The sequence below is a fragment of the Physeter macrocephalus genome, chromosome 9 (assembly GCF_002837175.3).
Source record: "Physeter macrocephalus isolate SW-GA chromosome 9, ASM283717v5, whole genome shotgun sequence".
Taxonomy (NCBI): Eukaryota; Metazoa; Chordata; class Mammalia; order Artiodactyla; family Physeteridae; genus Physeter; species Physeter macrocephalus.
In genome coordinates this window covers 88,625,754-88,651,597 of record NC_041222.1, presented here as the reverse complement: position 1 = coordinate 88,651,597, position 25,844 = coordinate 88,625,754, and the positions used below count along the sequence as shown (strand labels likewise).

The 25,844-nt window shown below is 35.1% G+C and overlaps 1 protein-coding gene across 7 annotated transcripts in view; it reads left to right on the top strand.

Annotated features, from left to right (window-relative positions):
• AUH (AU RNA binding methylglutaconyl-CoA hydratase) overlaps positions 1–25,844 on the top strand; it is a 174,802-nt gene that overhangs the window by 5,911 nt on the left and 143,047 nt on the right. For 5 of the 7 annotated variants that reach the window (XR_003681316.2, XM_007109401.2, XM_028494169.2 and 2 more), the window contains 2 exons: positions 14,225–14,292; positions 14,403–14,490. The exons of 1 other annotated variant lie outside the window; for it this stretch is intronic. Coding sequence is in view for 5 of the 6 variants with exons in the window: in XM_007109401.2 (XP_007109463.2) it covers positions 14,225–14,292; positions 14,403–14,490 (156 nt within the window). In the remaining variant the exon portion in view is untranslated. Of the gene's footprint in view, positions 1–12,325; positions 12,364–14,224; positions 14,293–14,402; positions 14,491–25,844 lie in introns of those variants that run through there. One more of the 7 variants, XM_028494173.2, reaches the window with a different exon arrangement.

Below are 25,844 nucleotides of genomic sequence, written 5' to 3'. Positions count from 1 at the left end.
ATTTCTTGTCCTGGTAGCTTGTGCCTTTCAAGGAATTGGTTTATTTCATGTAAGTTAGCAAATTTGTTGGCATATAGTCATTCATAATATTTCTTTATTATGCTTGTGGTATCAGTGGGATTCAGTAGTGATGAACTTCTGATGTTAGTAATTGATATTCTCTTTCATTTCTGATATTAGTAATTTGTTTTCTCTCTTTTTTTTCATGGCTAGCCTGGCTAGAGGCTTATCAATTTACTGATCTTTTTAATAAAGAACTAACTTTTGATTTGATTGATTTTTCTTTACTGATTTTCTACTTTCAATTTCATTGATTTCTGCTGATTTTTACTTTTCTTCCCACTTATTTTAATTTAATTTGTTGTTTGTTTTCTAGTTTCTTAAGGTGGAAGCTTAGATTACCAATTGTAGACGTTTCTTAATATGTGCATTCAATGCTGTAAGTTTTCCCTAAGCACTGCTTTTGCTGTGTCACATGTATTTTGATAAGTTTTATTTTCAATTTCATATAGTTAGAAGTATTTTAAATTTCTCTTGAGATTTCTTCATTTACTTATATTTTACTTAAGTACCTTATTTAATCTCTAAGTATTTTGAGGTTTTCCAGCTGTCTTTCTGTTATTGATTTCTAGGTTTATTTCCATTGTCATCTAGGAGCATACTTCAGTATGATTTCTTTTTTTTTTTTTTTTTTTTTTAATTTATTTATTATTTTATTTACTTTTGGCTGCGTTGGGTCTTCCTTGCTGCGTGCGTGCTTTCTCTAGTTGCGGAAAGCGGGGGCTACTCTTTATTGCGGTGTGTGGGCTTCTCATTGCGTTGGCATCTCTTGTTGCGGAGGGTGGGCTCTAGGCACGCGGGCGTCCGTAGTTGTGGCTTGCGGGCTCTAGAGCACAGGCTCAGTAGTTGTGGCACACGGGCTTCGTTGCTCTGCGGCATGTGGGAGCTTCCCAGCCCAGGGCTTGAACCCTTGTCCCCTGCATTGGCAGGCAGATTCTTAACCACTGCACCACCAGGGAAGCCCTGATTTCTATTTTAAATTTGTTAAGGTGTGTTTTTGGCCCCAATGTGGTCTGTCATGGTGAATATCAGTATGACCTTGGGAAGAATGAGTAGTCTGCTGTTGTTGGATGCAGTGTTCTATATTCAAGTAGATCTAGTATTCAGTTAGATTTAGTTGATTTTTTGTTGGTGTTCAGTTCAGCTATACCCTTAATTGATTTTCTGCCTGCTGGATCTATAAGTGATAGAGGTGAGTTGAAATTTGCAACTATGCTAGTGGATTTGTTTATTTCTCCTTGTAATTCTTTCAGTTTTTAAATCATGCAATTTGATGCTCTATTGTTAGGTGGATACACATGGGTTATTATGTTGGAGAAATGACCCCTCCAGCATTATGTAATGCCCCTTTTTCTCCCTGAGACTATTCCTTGTTCTGAGATCTGCTGTCTCTGAAATTATGTAGCTACTCCAGGTTTTATTAGTGTTACCATGGTTTATCTTTCTTCATCTCTTCATTTTTAATCAGTCTCTGTCTTTATGTTTAAAGTGGAATTTTTGTATACAACATATAGTTGGGTCTTGTTTTTAATCCACTCTGACAGTATCTGTCTTTTAATTAGTGTATTTTAGACCATTCATACCTAAAGTAATTATTTAAATAGTTGGATTATTATGTATTTGTAACTGTTATCGGTTACCCTGTTGTTTGCAATATATATTTACAACTAATCCACTCCTGCTTTTTAATAACATTATACTGCTTCATGGTGGTAATGGTATAAATGCATATTCCTATTTCTTTCCTCCCATTCCATATAACATTACTGTCATTTATTACCCTTTTCTGTAAGCTACAGTCACCCCATACATGGTTGGCATTATTGTTTTGAATAAGTTGTTATCATTTAGATCAATTAGTTATGAGTCAAAAAGAATCTTGAAATTTACTTAGTAGTCTGTTGTTAGCATAGTTGGGCTTAGTAATTCTGAATATGTTTTCTTTTTATTATAAAATAGAGTAAATGAAAAAAATGTTGTTCTTGGGAAACAGACTTTTCACTATGGTAGGAGAGAGAAAGTACAAATATGGGATGGGGGAAGGTGAGTAAGAAACCTGTTACCTTGGATTTGAATTAGAGTTATCAGGACAAACTTACAAAAACCATAAGTATATTGTATACGTACGTGTTTATATTTATTTCCTATTCTGACCATTGAAACAGTCTAAAAGGAATGATACCATAGTAGCAGTGAACATATCTAATGTCCAGATTTTGGTTTCTAAAGACTGTTCCCCCACTGAAAGAAGCTAGAGCTCTTAGGAGAAATGTCTGATTTCAGGTCTGGAGCAGGGAAAGTGAAAGGTGAGCCTGGAATATCTTTGTGAGTCAAAAAGCAAGGAAGTGTTCAAATACTAAAAGGAACATGTCAGAAGGACATAGAAACATGTTAAATACTAGAAGGAACATGTCAGGATATAAGCTTACAAGGGCTTTGAACATTAAAAAATACAGTGATAGGGCTTCCCTGGTGGCACAGTGGTTGAGAATCCACCTGCCGATGCAGGGGACACGGGTTCGTGCCCCGGTCCGGGAAGATCCCACATGCCGCGGAGCGGCTGGGCCCGTGATCCATGGCCGCTGAGCCTGCGTGTCCAGAGCCTGCGCTCCGCAACGGGAGAGGTCACAACAGTGAGAGGCCTGCATACCGGGAAAAAAAAAAAAAATACAGTGATAATGGATTATAGCACCTTGAATAAAGAATCCATGAAGCCATGGTGATTACTCAAGATGGTGGGGTAGGGAAGAAGATGTTTTTATAGAAGAATGGTAGGAATGAAAGAAAATCACCACTTTTGAAACCACCAATGTAAAAATAAAGGAATTATCATGGGAGTGTGAGATACAGACCCTTTATCTTTTTCCAAATGGGTATCCAGTTGTCCCAACACCACTTATTCATCTTTACCCCACTGATTTGAAGGGCCATTTTTATCATGAGCTAAATTATGGTCTCTGTAGATATTGCACTTCTACATTATTTTATGATTAAAGCTGTCTTGTGTTTTAGTGTATGGTAGGGCTAGGTATTCCCTCCTTCACCTTTGCTCTTTCTTTTTTTTTTTTTTCTTGGCTCTTCCTGCATGGTTATTTTTCCACATGAGTTTTGGAATCTCCATGTATAGTTTCAGAAAAAGACTTGTTGGTATTTTTATTGACATTGTGTTGGATTTAAAATTAGGGAAATATTTATGATACTGCTTTTTTTCTACCTAAAAACATGGTATGTGTTTCCATTTTTGCAATTCTATTTTGTTTTGTTTTGTTTTTTTTTAAGGGGAGTTTTAGAAGTGCCCACCAGTAGGGTTTGCACATTTATGTTAAGTGTACCCTAGGTTATCCTGCCTCCTGTCTGGTTGTTCATAAAAATGAGATGATTTCTTTCAATATATCTTCTGTGTGTTTGCCTTTCTTCCTCCCTCCCCCCACCTCCTCCTCCCTCCCTCTCTCTCTTTCCTTCCTTCTATATGAAGGCTATTGTATCTGGATATTTAATTTCATGTCTTTTAAATAATGCTCTTTTGTTGCAGTAGTTTTTTATTCGATTGTTTTGGGTTTTCTAGGTTTACAGTCATCATCTGTTAATGATTTTCCATGTTGTTTCTAAAATTTGGGTATTATAAAAATTGCATATCTCCTTTTGTTCATGTGAAGGAGTTCTGGGTTAGTTCATTATGTTTTTATTGTAGCTTCTTACTACTTTTGTAGTATTTTAAGGTGACTGAATTATATATGGTTTATCAAAAGTATTCTGTCAGTGGTTTTCAGTTCTTTGTGTATTACAAGTGATTTGTTAGTAAAAATAGTTAAATTATTGAGGTCTACAAAATTTTAAAGTAACAATATATGCTCATGGTAAAATAAAAAAAGACAAAAACAAAAAACACTATGGAAGCGTGTCATCTCTTCACTTTCAAACCGTTTCATCAAAAGTAAAGACTTTGGGGCTTCCCTGGTGGTGCAGTGGTTGAGAGTCTGCCTGCCAATGCAGGGGACACAGGTTCGAGCCCTGGTCTGGGAAGATCCCACATGCTGCGGAGCAACTGGGCCCGTGAGCCACGACTACTGAGCCTGCGCGTCTGAAGCCTGTGCTCTGCAACAAGAGAGGCCCCGACAGTGAGAGGCCCGCGCACCATGATGAAGAGTGGCCCCCGCTCGCTGCAACTAGAGAAAGCCCTCGCACAGAAACGAAGACCCAACACAGCCAAAAATAAATAAATAAATAAAAATAAAAAAGTAAAGACTTTAAACTTATATTTTGAGTCTTTGCTGTGAATGATAATTTTATTCACTTTCTGGTTTGTGTTACCTTTATAATTATTTCTGTAGACAGTATCTGGACTTTTTTGGTGTAAGTTCAGAAAATGTTTGCTGTTCTATATTCTTCATCTTCTAACTGTACAATTTCTGTCATTTGTAACTTTATATCATCAAAGTTTATGATAGTTACATTTTGGTCTTACAGTTGTCCATTGCTGTATCTATAGATTGAATATAAACAGGGTTTATAATATTATTGGTAATAGTTATGTTGGTACTGCTTTCAGTATATCTCTAGAAGCAGTCTGCTTTCCATCTCCACTCCACAGCCTGAAGCCTGTGTGCTGTCATCTCTCATCTGGATCTCTGCAGTAGCCTCTTGTTTGGTATACCCCAGTATACTTTTTTTTTTTTTTGTAACTGTAGGTGAAATTCACATAATACACAGCTTACCATTTTAATTTTTCAAAGTGTACATTCAGTAGTTTTTAGGTTGTTTACCATGTTGTACAGCCATCATCACTGTCTTAATTCCAGAACAACTTTTATTACTTTCAAAACAAACCCATGCTCTTTAGTCAGTTCCTCCATATTCCCCCTCCCCCCAGTTTCCAGAAACCACTAATTTCCTTTCTGTCTTTACAGGTTTGCCTATACTAGGTATTTCACAGAAGTAGAATCATACAATATGTGGCTTTTTGTGTCTGGGTTCTTTCAGCCTAATGTTTTCAGAGTTCGTCTGTGTTATAGCATGCATCAGCACTTCATTCCTTTTTATGGCTGAATAATATTCCATTGACTGGATATAGCACATTTTGTATTTTTACTTTTTAGATATTATGAGTAATGCTGCTGAATACTTGTGTACGATTATTTGTTTGAACATAGGTTTTCATTCTTTTGGATAGGTATCTAGGAGTAGAATCATTGGGTCATATGGTAATTTTATGTTTAGTGTTTGGAGGAACCACCAAACTGTATGAGAATATGAGAGTATGTATGAGAGTTCCTGTGTCTCCACATCATTGTCAATGCTTATTTGTTTCCTTTTTTAAATTACAGCCATCTTATTGGGTATGAAGTGATACCTCATTGTGGTTTTGATTTGCATTTCTCTAAAAAAAATTATGTTGAGCCTCATTTCATTTATATATCTTCTTTGGAGAAATATCTATTCAACTCCTTCACCTGTTTTTCATTGGGTTGTCTTTTTATTGTGAATAGTAAGAATTCTGTATATAATCTGAATATAAACCCCATATCAGATGTATGATTTGCAAATATTTTCTGTGGCTTGTTTTTTCACTTCCTTGGTAATTTTGATGAAGTCTGGTTTATCTGTTTTTTCTTTTGTTGCTTGTGCTTTTGTTGTCGTATTTAGGACACGGTTGCCTAATCCAGGATCATGAAGATATATACCTCTGCTTCCTTCTAAGAGTGTTATAGTTTTAGCTCTTAGATCCATTTTGAGATAATTTTTGTATGTGGTATGGGGAAAGGGTCCAACTCCATTCCTTTGTGGGTGAGTATCTAGTTGTCCCACCACTATTTGTTGAAAAGTCTTGCACCATTGAATGGTCTTGGTATCCTTGTCAAAAACCAATTGATCATAAATTTTTATTTACTTAGGTCTTTCTTAATTTCTTTCAATGGTGTTTTATAGTTTTCAGCGTACAGTCTTGAACTTTCTTGATTAAGTTTATTCCTAAGTATTGTATTTTTTTGATGTTATTACAAATTGAATTGTTTTCCTAATCTCATTTTTGGAGTGTTTATTCATAGTGTATAGAAATTTAACTGATTTTTATATATTGATATTGTATCATGCAACTTTATTGAGTTCATTTATTAGCTCTAATAGTTTTTGGTGGATTCATGGGGATTTTCTTTGTATAAGATCATGTTATTTGTGAATGGAAATTGTTTTACTTCTTTTTTTTTTCCTATCTGGATGCCTTTTATTTCTTTTTCTTGCCTAATTACCCTGGCTAGAATTTCCAGTACAACACTGAATAGAAGTGATGAAAACAGAGACATCCTTATCTAGTTATTTATCCTAAGGAGAAGACTTTCAGTCTTTTAACATTAAGTATGATGTTAGTTGTGGGTTTTCTTTTTTTTTCTTTTTTTCTTTTTTGCGGTATGCGGGCCTCTCACTGTTGTGGCCTCTCCCCATTGCGGAGCACAGATTGCAGAGCACAGGCTCCGGACGCGCAGGCCCAGCGGCCATGGCTCACGGGCCCAGCCGCTCCGCGGCATGTGGGATCCTCCCAGACCAGGGCATGAACCCGTGACCCCAGCATCAGCAGGCAGACTCTCCATCACTGCGCCACCAGGGAAGCCCAGTTGTGGGTTTTCTATAAATGCCCTTTATTAGGTTGAGGAAGTTTCCTTCTGTTACTAGTTTGTTGAGGTTTTTAAATTATTATTAAAAAAAAATCATTTAAAGCATGTTGGATTTTTTTCCATTGTTTCTTCTGGATCAGTTGAGATGATCATGTAGCTTTCAAATGTTTTCTTCTATTCCATTTGTGTGGTGTGTAACTTTGATTGATTTTTGTGCTGAACCACCCTTGCATTCCTGGGATAAGTCCCTCTTGGTCATGGCTGCTAGATTTGGCTTGCTAGTATTTTGTTGAGGATTTTTACATTTGTATTCATAAGGGAAATTGGTCTAGTGTATTCTAGTATATTCTTGCTTCTAATCTGTTTTCTATACTGTGGCCTGAGTGGTCTTTTTAAAATGCAAGTTTGAACATAGAAATAAATTTCCCCAACTTGAAAAAAAGCTATTAGAAATGCATAGCAAACATTGTACTAAATGGTGAAATACCTAGAAACATTTTCATTAAAGGCATTGATAAAATAAGGGAACTTATTATTTTTGCTAATATTATGTTGGACTTGAAGTCCTAGCTAAAGTAAAACAGCAAGAGAAGGAAATGAGAAATTAACATTGGAGCAGAACATGTAACTGCCAATATTTCCAGTTAATGATGGATTATTGTCTTAGAATATTGAAGAGAACCACTTGTTGTCTATTAATATTTCATAAATTTGCCAGAAAAAGTTCATATAAAATAGCACTAAACTTTCCACGTACTCTCAATATGTGATTAGAAAATATAACTGATACAGAAATAAAAGCATTCACAAGGGGCAACAGATAGCCTTTGAAGATGTGCAAGATGAAGTCTCTTAAGTCTTTATTGAGGAAAAAACCAAGATCTGAAAATTTGCAGCATTGCACCATGTTATAAAGGGAAAGAGTTAATACTTTAAATATGTCAGTTTCCTAAATATTAAACAACAAATATCCCAACAGTGTATTTTAAATTTCATTGAAAAGAGTTGTGTTTAAGAATATTTAAGACATTTTGAAAAATAATAGCTGGTAGACGTGATGCTTACTGTACATTAGATAACAAAACATACAATATTGTTAGAATAATTAAAGTAGCAGAACATTAGAATAGGAGTGGACGAAGAAATTGACAGTAAAACAGAGAGTCCAGAGAGTGATTTTTATAGTTATTTAGTATACAGTTGTTTGATTTTTGAAATCAGAAAGAAAATAGGGTACTATTTTATGAATGGTGCTAGCCAAAAATGTTTATGCATTTTAGAGAAAATAAGACACCTGCAGAGTTGAGAACAGCAGAAATGAAATTAATCAATGTTAGGAGAAAGTATTAGAGAATTGTTTCAAACATTAGGTAGAGAGATCCTTTATTTTGTTTTAATTGGTTTAGTTTTACTTTTTCTTAATTATCTATACAGTTAGTATTGTGACCCATATTTAACATGGTTTGTTTTGAGAACTAGCAGTGCCTTCCTCCACACCATTTCCCATACTCCAGAAGCAGTTATTTAAAACCCTTTGGCTGATTCTTTGGGGGTATATGTTATTTCATATGAAATAATATACATGTGTTTCTACTTCTGGAATTTTCAAATTTAGATATTACCTATCTGTTGACTTTTTGCAATGGAGGCTAAGGGTTTGGCCCCCTTTCACACTCCACCACAAATATGTACCTTCTCTTTTGCCCTCATCCTCATTCCATGGTTCTCTGGTAATTTCGCTCTATTTCTAGGTCTAAGTGAATGTTGCCATGTATTTTTTAAAAATTAAAAAAAAAAGCTTTATTGAGATATAATTCATATACCTTAAAATTCTCCTATTAAAATGTAAAGTTTAATGGCTTTTAGTATATTTACAGAGTTGTGCATCTATCACCACGATCAATTATTGAACATTTTCATTGCCCCAAAAAGAAGCTTCACACTTTTTAGCTGTCGCTGCTCAATCCCTCCTTCTCTACCAGTCCTAGGCAACCACCAATCGACCTTTTTTGTCCCTTCTGATTTGTCTACTCTCAACATTTCATATAAATGGAATTATAAGGTATGTGCTCCCTTGTGACTGGCTTCTTTCACTCAGCATGTTTTCAGGGTTCATCCATGTTGTACGTGTATTGATACTTCGCTGTTTTTTTTTTAGGCCAAATATTACACTGCGTGGATACACTACATTTTGTTTATCCATTCATCAGCTGATGGCTGTTTGGGTTGTATCCACGTTTTGAATATTTTAGATAATGCTGCAGTGATCATTTTGGTGCATTTGTGTGGATGTGTGTTTTCATTGTAAACCCTTTTTAAGGAAGATACTAAGCCCGAAAGTTGCAAAGGCAATAATATACTATATAAAAAGTTAAAACTATGGTGCAAAAAAATATCATAAACAAGTTGAATTTTAAAAGTGAATGATAGGGAAAAGATCTGTTTTATAAATAATGGATTAATGTCTGTAATCTAAAAATTTATTAATTGAAATGCAAAAGACAACTCTGATAAGATAGGCAAACAATAAGAACAGTTAATTCAGAAAACAAATGACAAATGATTATTAAACTTAGTTAACTCAACTTCGGTTCATAAGATTAGGTGAAACTTGATACATAATTATGTTATTTTCCCATATATTGTCAGAGATTTATAGTATTCAGTGTTGAGTGGTAGACCAGTGATTCTGAATAACATGTTTAATGAGGTCCCCTTACTGACCTGAGATGAAATGTATAGATAATGTAAGCAGCTCACACACATAATTAAAAAAATCTTTAATAAAACAAAAGGAAGGTAATTTATGGCAAAATAACTTATTTCAATATATAATTTTCCTGCTGTGATCATTAAAATATAAATAAGTTAGAATTTAAGAGAAGTAAGAAGACTAGAAGCCATTCTACAAAGTAAGCGGAAAATAAAAAACAGGTGGTATAAGGGGATATTAGAATAAAACCTAGTATTGGGTTAGTAATAACAGACCAAATTTATTTGTATATGATAGGAGACTGAGACAATAGCCTGAATTGAAGAAAGGGTAATATGCCAAGGTAAATTTTCAACTGAGCGGAAGTGGTATTCTCACAAATGAGCCGTGCCTTATTTATTTATTTATTTTGAGTCAGAATAATTCTCTACTGGGACGTGGGAGAGGGTGGTGACAGAGTAAATTGTAAGATTCAGTTCTCATTGACACCAAGTCAAACGGAAGTTCTCTCTTACCAGTAATATACTTGAAAATGCAGTGAATGTAATTAGACTTAACATAACTTTTTTTTTCTTTGTTTGATGGGTACCATGTAAAACAGAATTTATTAGAATTCCTCTAATTTTAGGTCAAAAAACCTTGTACTCGAAAAGAGTGTATATATCTGTGTGTAAAGTTATGAGCTTTGTGTATTCCAGTGTAATAGATCCTATGCCAGTGTATCTCATGCACCTTGTCTAATAAAGTCTGGTGGTTCCATACAAAGTGGTACACAGAATTGCCACAGAAAGTTCTAAATGGCTTGAAGGAGCTGAGTTCCAGTGTCCTAACTTCTGTATTTCTTTATAAATAAGTTAATGTGTGTAATGTAAGACTAATTTGTTGGTACAGTTGTGTCTTAGTACAATGTAGAGGTAGTTTAAAAATATATTAGAAGAGATCTTAGTTTCAGATTGATTTTGTATATTTTTTGAGAATTAGTGATAATATAAATATTAAAATATGTGGGTAAGGAAGTGTCCTTGTGCAGGTAATACACATAATTGGAGCTCTATTAAGATGTGCTGCTGTGAATAAATAGGTACTGGTGATTTGGCTGGACAGTATCTGTATTTTTGAGAGTTATCTGTTAAAATTTAAGAATACACATTCTGTTGGACCTAGAAATTCTACTTCTTGATACCTGTCAGAGAGATATTTATTGCACAGAGAAGAAATCTTCAAGAATGTTGATTGCAGCATTGCAGTATTTTAGGAAAATGCTCATGAAAAGGAAACTAAATAATGGAAATTCATTTCACAGAATATTATGAATTAAAAGGAATGTCTTGATGTAGAAAGATCTTTAAGGCCAAATTAAGTAAGTAAAGGAAATATGTATGAACCTATTTACATAGAACAGTGCCAACAGAAAATACTCTGTGGTCCCATTTATGTAAAATAGCAACAATAAGCAAAACTATAGTCACAACTCTATTTCTGTATGTAAATATATTTTGTGGAAGGTTACATATCAACAGATAACTATGGCTACCTCTGGGGAGAGGAATGGAATGGGTCCAGGGAAGGAGGACATTCACTTGGGGTGTATCACTTCAATTTTGTATGAGCAAAATGTATTCATATATATATATATATATATATTTTTTTTTTTTTTTTAAGCCCCAGCTGAGTCACTTTGTTCATCTTTCAGTTTTGTGAGCTCTGTATAGCAGGGTTGATGCTGTAATATGAACTTGTTGAAGATTCACCAAGAATTTTATGATATTTTGTCAAAAGACAGGAAAAGTCTGAAACAGGAATTTAATAACCTTAATAACCTAGCAAACTTGTTTTGGCTAGGTTATGTGATGAGGATGCATGATAATTGAGTTATTGAGAAGCTATTAATTGTGAAATAAAGTGGGGCAGTTACAAAACGAAAACAGTAGGCCCTGCAGAATACAGTAAGGTTTTATTCCATTTTGGGGTATCAGTAGCTTACTCATACATTTGGTGGGACAGTTGTTAGGCACAGGATGATTCGTTTTAAATTACAGAGCTGATTTCCAACTGTTTGAGGTAGAAGTGCTCAAAACATCAGGCCTCAAACATAGGATCCAAACCACTGGAATTAACTATGGTAGAAGCATTTTGATGGCACTTTACAATTTAGTAATAATGTCAACAGTATCCTATTTAGCATCTATTCATTATGGTAACACTTTAATTATTTCATCAAAGTGTTTGCAGAAGGGACAATAATAATTAAGTGCTTATGTTGAAAGCTTTACATATTTCTTACCATATGATCCTCACAACCATCCCATGGAGTTTGGAACTATTAGTATCTTCACTTGACAGGGTAAGAAACTGAGGGTCAGAGAGGTTAAGTAACTGTCCAGTGTCACATAGCTAGTGGCAGACTGGGATTTCAGTCCCAGCAGTCCGACCTCAGAGCCTGCATTCTTAGCCTGTACCCTTAGAGTTGATAACCAGCTTGGGTGTCTCAAAGGCACTTCAGATTCACTTTAATTCAAAACTGAACTCATGAACCTTATCCCCCGGCACCGTCACCTTGGTGTTTTTTATGGTTCTCTGTCTCATTGAATGTCATCTTCTTTTCATCCAATTGCTGAAGCCAAAACTTTATTAGACACTCCTAATACCTCCTTGCAATGCATTCAGTCCTCAATCCAGTCAATCATTAACTCATTTTACATTTACCTCTTGAAAAGCTCTTGAGTCCTTTCACTTCCTTCTACTTCTAACTCAACCAACCTCAGCCAAACCTATTATCTGTTGACTGGACTGCAGCTTGTGCCGGGAAGTGTCTAGCCCTGTACACTTTGGCATGGTCTCCAAATATAGAAACGAATCCTCCCCACTGGTTATATATGTGTGTTTATACAATACTTAAAACTCTCTCAATGGTTACTCCTTATTTCTTAACAGGGCCTGTAATGACAGTATCTGGCTGGTGCTGACCTCTCCTCTCATTGGGTACTCTTCTCCTTCTTCTGGCATGACTATTTTATGATTTCTCCTATGTTGTTCCTGCCTGTAATCCAGCACCCCCCTCTCCCCTAATACTCATCTTTCCAATCTCAACTCAGCACTGTCTTGGATAAGCTTTCCCTGACTATCCCTGTTTGCCCCCAGACCATATCAGTTCTGGTTACAAATTACTGTAGCACCGTTCAGAGCATGTAAAGCATTTTGAATTGTATATTTCTATGATTTTTTTTTAAATTGATGTTTGTCTTTCCTTTTTAGACTATAGTTCCTTGACGGCTGAGCGCCATAATGTGTACTCAGTACATTTGAATGAATTAATATATAGTCTTAACCACTTGGTTTTCTTCTGAGGAAACTAAAGCATGAACAGTGTAGCACAGTCTCATTTTTCCTTCAAGTGTGGAGTTAGATTGCTATTTACTAGCTGAAGGTAGTTATTTAACCTCCTCAAGTCCCAGTTATTTTATCTGTTCCACAAGGATAAAAACCTTACCTACCTCTTAGGTTGCTTTGGGGATTACGTAAGTCAATAAATGTAAAGTGCTGGGAACAGTGTTCAGCACATAATAAAGGACTCAATTAGTGGTAGCTGTTGTCATTAGTATTGGGACCTACCCAAGGTCATTCAGCTGTTTAATGCAGAGCCTGCCCTAGAAACCAGTTCTCCTTCATGATTTTCTCCTTACTGAGATCATTGGGAATTCTTGTAAATTTATTCTGCTGTGAGCCTAAATTCGTTGAAAAATGGGTTTGCGCAGTTTCTTGCATAGAGAAGGCATGCACACATTTTGTTGTCTTTGGTTTAACCCAATTACAAATAGGATTACCCCTTTCCCTCTCCCCCTCAACCCCCCTCCCTCCCCACCTCAACCCCCCGCTCCCCCTCCCCGCCCAACCTCGCCCCACCTGGTGGAAGGCATTTTTGTTATACAAGGAAATTTGAGTTTCCTTGGGGAACAAGAAGGTCGGGTACAGGTTTTAGAGGAATATCAAATTAAGGTCTTTGAACTAGGGTATTTTGGAAATAAGAAATAATTAAAGGATTTTAAACAGGGGGTGAATTCTATGCATGGAATTGGTTTTAGAAAATTGATCCGACTACAGCAATTGGAATGGGAGGCTGGATTTAGATGATGCTCTCTGATAAGATTAGGGAAGTTAGGAGGGAGAGCTGGGCTTTGTAGGAGAAAGAATGAACTTCTGTAGATTCAGGTTGAATTGCTTGTTGGAGTTCTAAGTGGAGGTGGCTTTAGGTTAAGTATATGGGACAGAGCCAGAAGAGAAACCTAGGATGAAAATACTGAAAGCTATGTAGTATGACAAAAAGAGTATTAACACCTAGTGTACTAGCAAAAAAGCTGATCCCACAATGCTTGCCTGTGAGAAGGAATTGTTAGCTATTGTGTACTTCTGTATATATTGAAGATGAAAAACTATATTTTAAATAGTATTCTGTAATTTAGAATTTTCACCAGTAAGCGTGGCCTTCAACTAGTTAGTCTGATTTAATGATGTAAAATTTAGTAAAATGTGGCAGATTACCTTGGTGGTGTTTAAGGAGAGAGGAGTTGAAGGGAACATGCTGTTATAAAGTTCTTCTCTAAAAGGCTGTAGAAAAGTGGTGAATATTAGGCATCAGATTGATTTTATAAATATATATATACCACTTCTTCAAAATTATGCTTGAAAAAGAAGGTAAACATGAAAATTAGGATAAAGCTCTTGAAGTGAACCTCAAGGTGGTGGTAGATTCCTGAGTCCCAAGTCAACTAGCTGTGTATACAGGAGTCTGTACCCTGAATACGTCACTAACTCAAATGACTTTTTTTTTTTTCCCCTTAACTAGGAATTGTGGTGCTTGGAATAAACAGAGCTTATGCCAAAAATTCATTGAGTACAAATCTTATAAAAATGGTGAGTGTAAAGATTAAACGATTTGCTTCTAATATTAAGATACAGTGTTGATATCAATCTGAAAATGATTTTTCCCCCTTTTCCTTCTTACCCTCCCTGTTTCTGTTTAGCTTTCAAAAGCTGTGGATGCCTTAAAATCTGATAAGAAAGTACGGACCATAATAGTCAGAAGTGAAGTCCCAGGGATATTCTGTGCTGGTATGTAAGTAGATTAAAATTTTAAAACGAGTCTAATTTTTCCTTAGTAGTAGCCTATTTTCCATTATAAAGTGTTCGTGGTTTGAATTCTGTTACCAACAATTCCTTTTTGTTTTTTTACTGTTTTACAAGAAAAAAAAATGCTTTGTCAGTATTAGAAAGAAACCTTTGCTGCGTGTGGAAAAGTTGTTTTGGAAGTTGAAAAATAATTTGAGCCGTTAAAATATATGTTTGTAGTACATGAATAATATTTATGAAAGATGAGCTGTTCAGGAAAAATCACATCTCCTACTCACAAGTGTGCTCTGTATTAAAAAATGCTTTAATTGACTAGCAGTAGCTACTCCAGTATGGAATGTTAAATATAGACATATGCTTTCGTGTTCGTAGTCGTGCCCACTCAAGTATGTGTCCACGAATTGTACTTTTAAATTGGTATCTACAGCAGCGAAATGTTTATTCTGCTTGTACTGTGTTGCCAAAAGCCAAAGATTAAGTTGTCTTGCATTTTCCATATTTGTAAATATTTCTAAGTCATGAGATTGAATGAATCTGTTTCAGTTAGTCAAAAATGTAGGTGATTAAATGATAAAAGATAAAAAATGCTGACAATATACCAGATCATTATAATTTACTAATAAGTAAATGAAGGCAGACGTTGACTGAGGTGTAAAAGAATTTTTTTTCAGTAAAAATATAAATGGGATAATCCATTTGAGATAATCAGACATTTGAGGGAACAACATACAGTATTTTATTCATTCAACAAGTATTTTTTTGAGCATTTAGAGTATACCCAGAGCAATGCTGGGACTTGGAGGAGTATTTCTAGACAGAATGTTTTTAGAGGTATCTCAGTTGAGGCTGATGTTCTTCAGTTTCATTGTTAAAGGTCCTCAGATTTTCCAAGGTTCCAACTCCATAGCTTCCACCTTAAAATATTGCAAAATTTTATGGTATTTAGGAACATTCAGTGTAAATGAGTTATATTTTAGCTTTTGATATAATGTACCATACATAAAAGGATTAGTTTTAACTTGTTTGGCAGTCAAAGAGAGTAGGATTATTATGCTCAACTGCCTGGGTGATGACAATTTGCAGTACAGTCTTCTGCTTTTACATCTGTCCAACTCGAGTAACACTATCCTCCTGGTAGGATTGTTGGAGGCTTGATGTGACAATGTACATAAAGCACAGTGCAGTAGTCAATAAATTATAGCTGTTAATAGTTTTTATAAGGGCTTTACATATATTTAAACATTTTTTCTTAAACAGTATGAAAAACTTGCACTGAGAGAACTAGAATTCTTGTATCTGTGACCTTAGGGTCAGGTGACTGGGTGACTGAATCTAACTTCGTGACCGATGGCTCTGAGGTCACTGCACTCAGGTCCTCTGAGGGCTGGTGAGGGGCTTATTGGGAAGACGTTCAGCAGTTTGGGGGCTTTTAAGGAAGGCCCAATTATGTGAATGTTTGAGGAGTGATAGTGATAGTGGCAGAATGAGGCTTCAGAAAGAAGTGTTGATTATAACTAGCATTACTGTCTTTCTGTTGGTAATGGGTTTTGTAATTATAACACTGTAATGACTGGTAGAATTCTTTTTGTTTTACCTATTCCTTTGCTGCCCATTGGTTTTGTGTCTCCACATTACTGATGTTCTTTGGAAAAGGCTTTAATGCTTTAGCACAGTTTACAGCTATCTTTTATAGGTTGCCCTTTTGGGGACATACTAGGTAATATACCAAATGCTTTACCAGATTAACAAGTTAGCCTTGAATACTTTTTTCCAAGGGATTATCAAATCTATTTTCTTTGTTCTGTGTGCTTTTGCATGATCAGGATAATTTTTTCCTATGTTTTAACATAAGATTTTTTACGATATTTTGTCCAAAAAAAAAGTTTGAATTGTAGAAAAATTGGGGCAAATCATTTTAGTAACTTAGAGTATATAAATAAAACCATTCTTTCAAATTTCTCTGAAAGGTTTTCTTACGTACATTTGAAACAGGCAGTTTAGTATCTCTGTTTTTATTAATATGTACACATATTGTATGTTTAGATACACAGAATCTCTTTACATACTAAAAACGAATATTTAAACTTATAGCCTATAAAAATAGTAGTATAAAAATTCTAATTTTTTGGGCTTCCCTGGTGGCGCAGTGGTTGAGAGTCTGCCTGCCGATGCGGGGGACACGGGTTTGTGCCCCAGTCTGGGAAGATCCCACATGCCACAGAGCGGCTGGGCCCGTCAGCCATGGCCGCTGAGCCTGCGCGTCTGGAGCCTGTGCTCCGCAACGGGAGAGGCCACAGCAGTGAGAGGCCCGCGTACCGCAAAAAAAAAAAAAAAAAAAAAAAAAAAATTCCAATTTTTTTTTTTCTTTTGACATTTGTTTTCTTTTATCAACATAGTTGCCAGTTTCTTTTTTTTTATACAGCAGGTTCTTATTAGTCATCAATTTTATACACATCAGTGTACATGTCAATCCCAATCACCCAATTCATCACCTCCCCCCGCCGCCCCCACCGCTTCCCCCCCTTGGTGTCCATATGTTTGTTTTCTACATCTGTGTCTCAATTTCTGCCCTGCAAACTGGTTCATCTGTACCATTTTTCTAGGTTCCACATATATGCGTTAATATACGATATTTGTTTCTCTCTTTCTGACTTACTTCAATATTCCATTGTATATATGTACCACATCTTCTTTATCCATTCATCTGTCGATGGGCATTTAGGTTGCTTCCATGACCTGGCTATTGTAAATAGTGCTGCAGTGAACATTGGGGTGCATGTATCTTTTTGAATTGTGGTGTTCTCTGGGTATATGCCCAATAGTGGGATTGCTGGGTCATGAATACCAGTGATTTTTAATCTTTTGGGGTATGAGGTCTCCTTTTTAAGTTCTTAAAATTTCATGCACTTAAACATTGTAGTGGTCCTATGTTGATTGAGAAGATGTGTAATGTCAAAATGCCACTCTGGTTACAGTAATGTATTTAAATGAATTTTCTTTTACTAACCACAATGATAATCTAGATACAAAAAAATTTGTATCATAGTTATCATGGCTGTAGACGAAGTTTTCTATACATATATGCTTTCAGATACCATGCCATACCCTAGGCATGACTCCAGGTTGGGAATCGATGTTACGTTTTCTTTCTTGTGGGTTTGAACATTGCTTCTGGGTTTATGGCTTACCTATACTTCTCTTAGAATGCTGAGAAATATCATTTTGATAGGCAAAGCTCATTGTGAAGCACTGGCTACATAGATTATATTAGAGATTGGCCTGAATGTGTGCTGTCTCCCCTGCATACTCTAGAAATTATTTTTTTATTCATTTAAAAATTTTATCTTGTTTTTTACATACACACAAACACATGCACACACAAAGAAAAACTGAAATAATTTTGCTATTTCAAAATATTTTGGAGTCAAAATTTTAATATATTACCTATAATGAAATTATGAAAAAGACCTTTTCACTAGGCTGTTGCATTGTAAGTAAACATTTAATCCTAGTCATCTGTTTATTTTTGTTCTTTCAGTGTTCTAACACTAAGTAGCAAAGTAGATATGTATTGTTTTTATCATGAAAATTTTATGAGAAATTTCTGAGACAGAGGATTTTTTCTCTTGAAATTCCTGAAATAGAGTATAAACAATTCTTGGTAATTGATTCCTGTGTGTAGAACTCTAAATTGAGTGTTTCACTGAATTATACAAGTGTAGGTTTTTTTAAAAAGTAAAGGTACTTTTGCTTCTGCTTTTGAGTTCTAGTAAATTATGTTCTGACTAAAAACTTCTCACTAAAATTGTCAGTGTGTTTTATTGAATGTTGTATTATTCAAATGAATGTAGATGTCATGACATGGTTAGATATATGGAGGCCTCTGACTAACAAAGTTATCTAGTCAGTATTGTTTCAGAATCTTAGGTTAAGTTACATTTGTGTATTTGAATGTTAGTCCCTCAGAGAGTTTGATAAGTAAACTGAAAGGATAGATAATCCACAAATTTGTATTAGTTTAGCATAGGGTTGTTTTCTTGGAAATAAAAAAAAATCTGTTATAGAGGTATGAATTACTTGCAGTAAAATGGACCAGTTTTAGTATGTAATTGATTAGTTTTGACATGTTTAAACCATGATGACAGTTATGATATAGAACATGTTTATCCCTTAAAAAGCTTTCTTTTTTCTTTTTTAATTGAAGTATAATTGACCTATAATACTATGTTAGGTCCAGGTGCACAACATAGTGATTCATTCTATCTATATACAAAATGATTACCATGATAAGTCTAGTTACCATCTGTCACCATACAGTTATTAAATATTATTGACTTTATTCTCCATGGTGTACATTTCATCCCTGTGACTCATTTATTTTGTAACTGGAAGTTTATACCTCTTAATCTCCCTCACCTATTTCGTTCATCTCCCTACCCTCGGCCCCTTTGGCAACCACTTGTTTGTTCTCTATCTATGACCCTGTTTTTGTTTGGTTATGTTTATTTGTTTTATAGATTCTACATATAAGTGAAATCATACATTATTTATCTTTCTTTATCTAACTTATTTCACTTAGCATAATGCCTTCTAGGTCTATCCATGTTCTTGCAAATGGCAAGATTTCATTCTTTTTCATGGCTGAGTAATACTCTGCTGAACATATAGGTATATGTATCACATTTTCTTTATCCATCCATTTATCAGTGGACACTTAGGTTGCTTCCATATCTTGGCTGTTGTAAATAATACTGCAATGAACATATGGGTGCATATATCTTTTTGAATTAGTGTTTTTGTTTTCTTTGGAAGGATACCAAGGAGTGAAATTGCTGGATGGTATGATAGTTCTGTTTTTAGTTTTTTGAGGAACGTCCATACTGTTTTTCGTAGTGGTTGCATGAATTTATATTCTCACCAACAGTGCACAAGGGTTCCCTTTTCTCCACATTCTCACCAACACTTGTTATTTGTTTTCTTGTTTTTTAAAAAATAATAGCCATTCTGACAGGTGTGAGGTAATATCTCACTGTGGTTTTGATTTATGTTTCCTTAATCATTAATGATTTCATGGATCTGTTGGCCATCTGTATATCTTTTTGGAAAAATGTCTATTCAGGTTCTCTGCCCATTTTTTAATCAGGGCATTTGTGTTTTTGATGCTGAGTTGTATGAGTTCTTTGTATATTTTGGATATTAACCCATTATCAGATATATCCTTTGCAAATATATTTTCCCATTCAGTAGGTGCTCTTTTCATTTTGTTGATAGTTTCCTTCACTGTGCAAAAGCTTTTTAGTTTGATGTAGTATCATTTGTTTATATTTGCTTTTGTTTCCTTTACCTGAGGAGACATATCCAAAAAAATATTGCTAAGACCAATGTCAAAGAGCATACCACCTGTGTTTTCTTCTAGTTTTATGGTTTCAGGTCTTATATTTAAGTCTTTAATTCATTTTGTGTTTAATTTTATATGTGGTGTGAGAATGTAGTCCAGTTTGATTCTTTTGCATTAGCTGTCCAGTTTTCCTAACACCATTTATTCCTACATCTTGTATTCTTTCCTCCTTTGTTGTAGATTAATTGCTAATAAAAGTGTGGGTTCATTTCTGGGCTCTCTGTTCTGTTCCATTAACCTGTGTATGTGCTTTTGTTCAGGTACCATATTGTTTTGATTACTGTAGCTTTGTAATATAGTTTGAAATTAGAGCATGTGATACCTCTAGCTCTGTTCTTCTTTCTCAAGGTTGTTTTGGCTATTTGGGGTCTTTTGTGTTTCCATACAAATTTTAGAATTATTTGTTCTAGTTCAAATGCCGTGGGGATTTTGACAGGGATTGCACTGTATCTGTAGATTGCCTTCGGTAGTATGGTCATTTTAACAGTATTCTTCAAATCCATTAGCACAGTATATCTTTCCATTTGTTGGTGTTGTCTTCAATTTCTTACAGTTTTCCGAGTATAGGTCTTTTACCTCCTTGTTTAGATTTATTCCTAGGTATTTTTGATGCAATTGTACATGGGGTTGTTTTCTTAACTTCTCTTTCTGATAGTTTGTTGTTAGTTTATAGAAAGGTAACAGATTTCAGTATATTCATTTTGTACCCTGCCACTTTATTGAATTCAATGATGAGTTCTAATAGTTTTTTGATGGTGTCTTTAGGACTTTCTATATATAGTATCATGTCATCTGCAAACAGTGACAGTAAATTTCTTTACATTTATTCTCCTCAGTTCACTGAACAGCTTTATGATCTATCTTGAACTCTTTATCAGATAGTTTGCTTATCTCCACTTTTCTTAATTCTTCTGGCATTTTAATTTGTTTATTTGAAACGTATTCCTTTGTTGCCTCATTTTTCTCAGTTCTCTATTTTTATTTCTGTGTGTTAGGTAGGTTGGTTACATTTCCTGATCTTGGATAAGTAGCCTTATGTAGGCAATGTCCTATGGGGTCCAGAAGCACACTCCACTCTGGTCACCAGCGCTGTATGTTCTAGGGATGCTCCCTATGTGGCAGGGCTAACTACTGTGCTGGTAGGTGGTGCTGGCCTCTGGCCTGGTTGGCTGCCAGGCTCTGCCTCATGGGTGTGGTTGGGTTCTGGGGCAGCTGGTTTCAGGGCCAGGTTGTCCTAGGGCTCGTACCAGCCTGCTGGTAGGTGGTGCTGTAAAAAAATCTTTCTTATGCCCATTTGTAGTCAGTTTTTCCCCCTATTCTGACCCCTTTAAAACACTTATCTCGTTGCTCTTACCATAGTTTTTCCTCTTCTAGAATGTCCCACATATGGAATCATTTTATAGGTGGCCTTTTGTATCTGGCTTCCTTCACTTAGCATAATGCTTTGAGATTCACCCATGATATATGTTTTAGTAGTTTCACTTTATTGCTGAGTATGATTTTCATTATATTGCTGAGTATTCATTTTATATGCTGAGTAGTCCATTGCATAGATATACCACAATTTGTTTATCTGTTTAGCAGTTAATGGTCATCTGGGTTTTTCCAATATTTTGGCTTTTATAAATACTGCTTCCATGAACAGTCACATATAAGTCATTTTGTGAACATGTTTTCATTTCTCTTGGATAAATACTTAAGAGTGGAATTATTGGGTTTTATAATAACTGTACATTTTGTTTTGTAAGAAACTCCTACTGTTTTCTAGCCATTTTGCATTCCTGCCAGCAATGTATGAGCCTTCCAGGTCTTCCGCATCCTTGTCAATACTTGATATTGTCAGTTTTTAATTTTAAACAACCTAATGGGTATGTAGTTATATTCAATATATAATTGTGGTTTTAGATATCATTTCTCTAATGAGTAATGATTTTGAGCATCTTTTCTGGTGCTTTTTTGTCACCTGTATATCTCTTTTGGAGAGTGTTTATTCAGATTTTTTGCCCATGTTTTAATAGAAATAAAAGTTGTATTGGTTATAGAGTTTCTAATGTATTCTTAATACAAGACCTTTTGCTGTTACATGTTTTTTAAGTATTTTTTTCTACTCTTTGGCTTGTCTTTTTCTTAACAGTTTGTTTTGAAGAACAAAAGTTTTTCAGTTGAAGTCCAGTTTACTCAATTTGTTTTCTTTTATGGTTTGTTTCTCTTTTGTGACCTAAGAAATCTTGTCCTACTCCAAAGTCACAAAGCCTTTCTCACACTACGTTTTCTTTCAGAATGTTTTTAGTTTTTACGTTTTATATTTAAATCTATGATGCATTCTTAGTTAATTTTTGTTGCAAGATGTGGATTTAGGTAATGTGGTATAATAAAATATGTATTTGATTTTTGCCTTGGGTGTCTGGCACAGAGCTCCTAAAATCCTGGGAATTTTTCTGGCGTAATAGGAGTATCTTTTGCAAGTGAATGAGACGGTTCAAAGCAGGAGCCTTAGATAACTTTAAGATGGGGCTGGTTGACAGAAAAATCAGTCGTGGGATTAGAGGGTTAGAACTTTTAGCCCCAGTCCTCCAACTTTGAGAAAGTAGAGGGGCCAAAGATTGAGTTCAGTCACCACTGTCCAATGATTTAATCAATTGTGCCTATAGAGTGAGAACTCCATAGAAACCTATAAACAATGAGGTGTGGGGGAATTACCAAGTTGGTGAATGCATGGAAGTGTTGGGAGGGTGAAACCTTTGTGTCCCTCCTCCCCCGTACCTTGCGCCATGTATCTCTTCCATTTGGCTGTTCCTGAGTTGTATTTTAATAATAAACTGGTGAATGTAAGTAAAGTGATTTCTTAAGTTTTGTGAGTTATTCTAATGAATTATTGAATCTGATGAGGGGTTTGTGGGGAACTCTTGAATTTATAGCTGGTTGGTCAGAAGTATGGGTGATCTCTGGGACTTATAACTGGCATCTAAAGTGAAAGAAGTCTCATGGGACTGAACCTTTAACCTGTAGGGTCTATGCTAATTTAGGGTGTGAGCATCGGAATTGAATTGAATTGTTGGACATCCAGTTGGTGTCAGAGAACTGGTGAATTGGTGTAGGGGCCTCCTACCCACCCCCCCACACACACACATTTAGTGTCAGGAATAGGATTTGCTAGACTGACTCATAGACCTCAGGGAAGTGCTTTATTTACCATTACTGGTTTATTATAAAGGCTACAACTCAGGAACAGCCAAAATGGTAAAATGCACAGGGCAAGATTGGGCTGGAGGGGGTTAAGGAGCTTCAATGCTCTCTTGGACATGACATGCTCCCAAACATGTGTTCAACAGTCTGGAAGCTTCTTGAACCCAATTGTTAATGGGTTTTATGTAGGTTTCATTACATAGCCACAGTTGATTAAATCATTGGCCATTAGTGATTGAACTCAGTCTCTGGTTCCTCTACCCTCCCAAGAGACTGAGGGGTAGGGATAAAAGTTCCAACCTCTAATCATGGCTTGGTCCTTCTGGTGACCAGCCTCCATCCTAAAAGTATTAAGGGGCCCTCTAGCAGTTATCTCATTAACATAAGCTCAGGTATGGTTGAGAGGGGCTCAGTATGAATAAAAATAGAAAATACTTCTATCACTCAGGAAATTCCAAGGGTTTTAAGAGCTCTGTGCCAGGATCCCATGACAAAGACCAAATATATTTTTATTATATATTATAAAGTATATCCAATTCTTTAAGCACCATTTATTGAAGACTAACTTTTCATCCATTGAATTATCTTAGGACCTTTCTAAAAAAATCAGTTGACCATATATGTTTGAGTTATACCCAGGCTCTCTGTGCTCTTCACTGTCTCAGTTACTGTGTACAGTCTTGAACGTGCTTGGCTAAATTTATTCCTAAATATTGCATATTTTTGGTGATACTGTAAAGTGACCTTTCTTAATTTAGACTTCTGATTTTTATTGCTAGGCTATGGAAATACAGTTGATTTTTATATGTTGACTGTATCCTGCAACCATATTAAACTCACTTTTTAGTTCTAGGAATTTTTTTTGTAGATTCCTTGGGATTTTCTATGTAGATATTTAAGTCATCTGCAAATAAAAAGACAGTTTTACTTCTTCCTTTCCATTATGTGGGCCTTTTGTTTTATTCTTATCTTATTACATCAGTTAGGACCTTTATTACAGTGTTGAATAAAAGTGGTGAGAATGTTAGGGGGCAGGCATTTAGTCTTTCACCACTAAGTATAATTTAGCTGTAGTTTTTTCACTTATGTACTTTACTAGAGTGAAAAAGTTTCTATTCCCAATTTTGTGAGGGTTTTCTGTTTGTTTGTTTTTTAAATCATGAATTGGTGTTGAATTTTATCAAATCTTTTTTTGTTTTTGCTTTTGTTAAGATGATCATATAGTTTTTTGGTCTTTTAATATGGTGAATTGATTGATCTTCAAATATGAAACAACCTTGTATTCCTGGAGTGCACCCTTCTTGATCATGATATATTATTGTTTTTATATATTGCCAGATTTGATTTGCCAAAATTTTGTTGAGGGATTTTGCAACTTTGCTCATAAGGGAAATTTGTTTGTAGCTTTCTTTTCTTGCAATGTTTGTGTCTGTTTTTGGTGTCAAGGTATTGCTGGTCTCATAAAATGAATTGGAAAATCTTGCAATTTTGTTTCTTCTATTTTGCTGGAAGAACTTGGGTAAAATTGGTATTATTTCTTTGTTTGGTAAAAAGCACCAACAAAAACCATCTGGTCTAGGAGTTTTCTTTGTGAGAAGATTTTTAACTATGAATTTAATTTCTTTAGTAGATATAGGACTATTCAAGTGATCCATTTCTTTTTAAGTTTTGGTAAATTATGTCTTTTAAGGAAATCATCTGTTTTATCCAAGTTTCCAAATTTATTGGCATGAAGTTGTTCATAATATTCACTTATTATCCTTTTAATGTCTGTTGAATCTAAACATAGTGATGGTTCCTTTTTCATTTTTGATATTGATAATTTGTGTCTTTTTTCTTAAAACTTCTGTCAAAACATTTATTATTTTTCTTGATCCTTTCAAAGGACTGGCTTGGTTTCATTGATTTTTTTTTCTTTTCTTTTTCCTATTTCATTAATTTTTTTATTATTTTCTTTCCTCTGTTTGCTTTGGGTTAAATTTACTTCTCATTTTATAGCTTTTTAAGGTGGAAGCTTAGATCATTGATTTTAGTTCTTCTTTCCTAATATAAACTTTTAGTATTATAATTTTAATTTCTTCATTTCAGCATGCCAGAGATGCCATTAAAAATGACTCAGGGTTCTCACGGCCTTTTTGTGGAACTAAAAAACTTGGTTGTTGCTAATTCATTTCTGACTTTATTTCCAGTTTAAAAAATACTACCGAAATAATATTTTATGTTCTGTAGATATTATTTTCTTTTTAAGAAACAGGAAGTATATGTTAGTAATAACCTGCTGACTCATCTCTCTGCTTCCATTCTTGCCCCACTATACATAGTACATTCCCCACAGTGCAGCCCAAGTAATCTAAAAAATAATCACTTCATTCCCTTACTTCAAATAATACTCAGGAATAAAGTGTGATGGGCTGAATAGTGACTCCCAAAGATGTCCATGTCCTAATCCCTGAAACCTGTGTATGTGTGATCTTACAATGCAAAAGGGACATCACAGATATGAATAAATAAAAGATCTTGAAATGAAGAGGTTATCCTGGATTATCTAGTGGGGCCAATATAAAGACAAGGTTCTGTATAAGAGAGAGGCAGGAGGATTAGAATTTGAGAAGAGAAATGAGGATGGGAAGAAGTTTGCAGGGAAGCGGCCCTGAGCCAAGGAATGTGGACAGCTTCTGGAAGCAGGGAAAGGCAAGGAAACTCATTCTCTAGAGCCTCAGGAATACAGCCCTGCCAACCCATTTTAGACTTC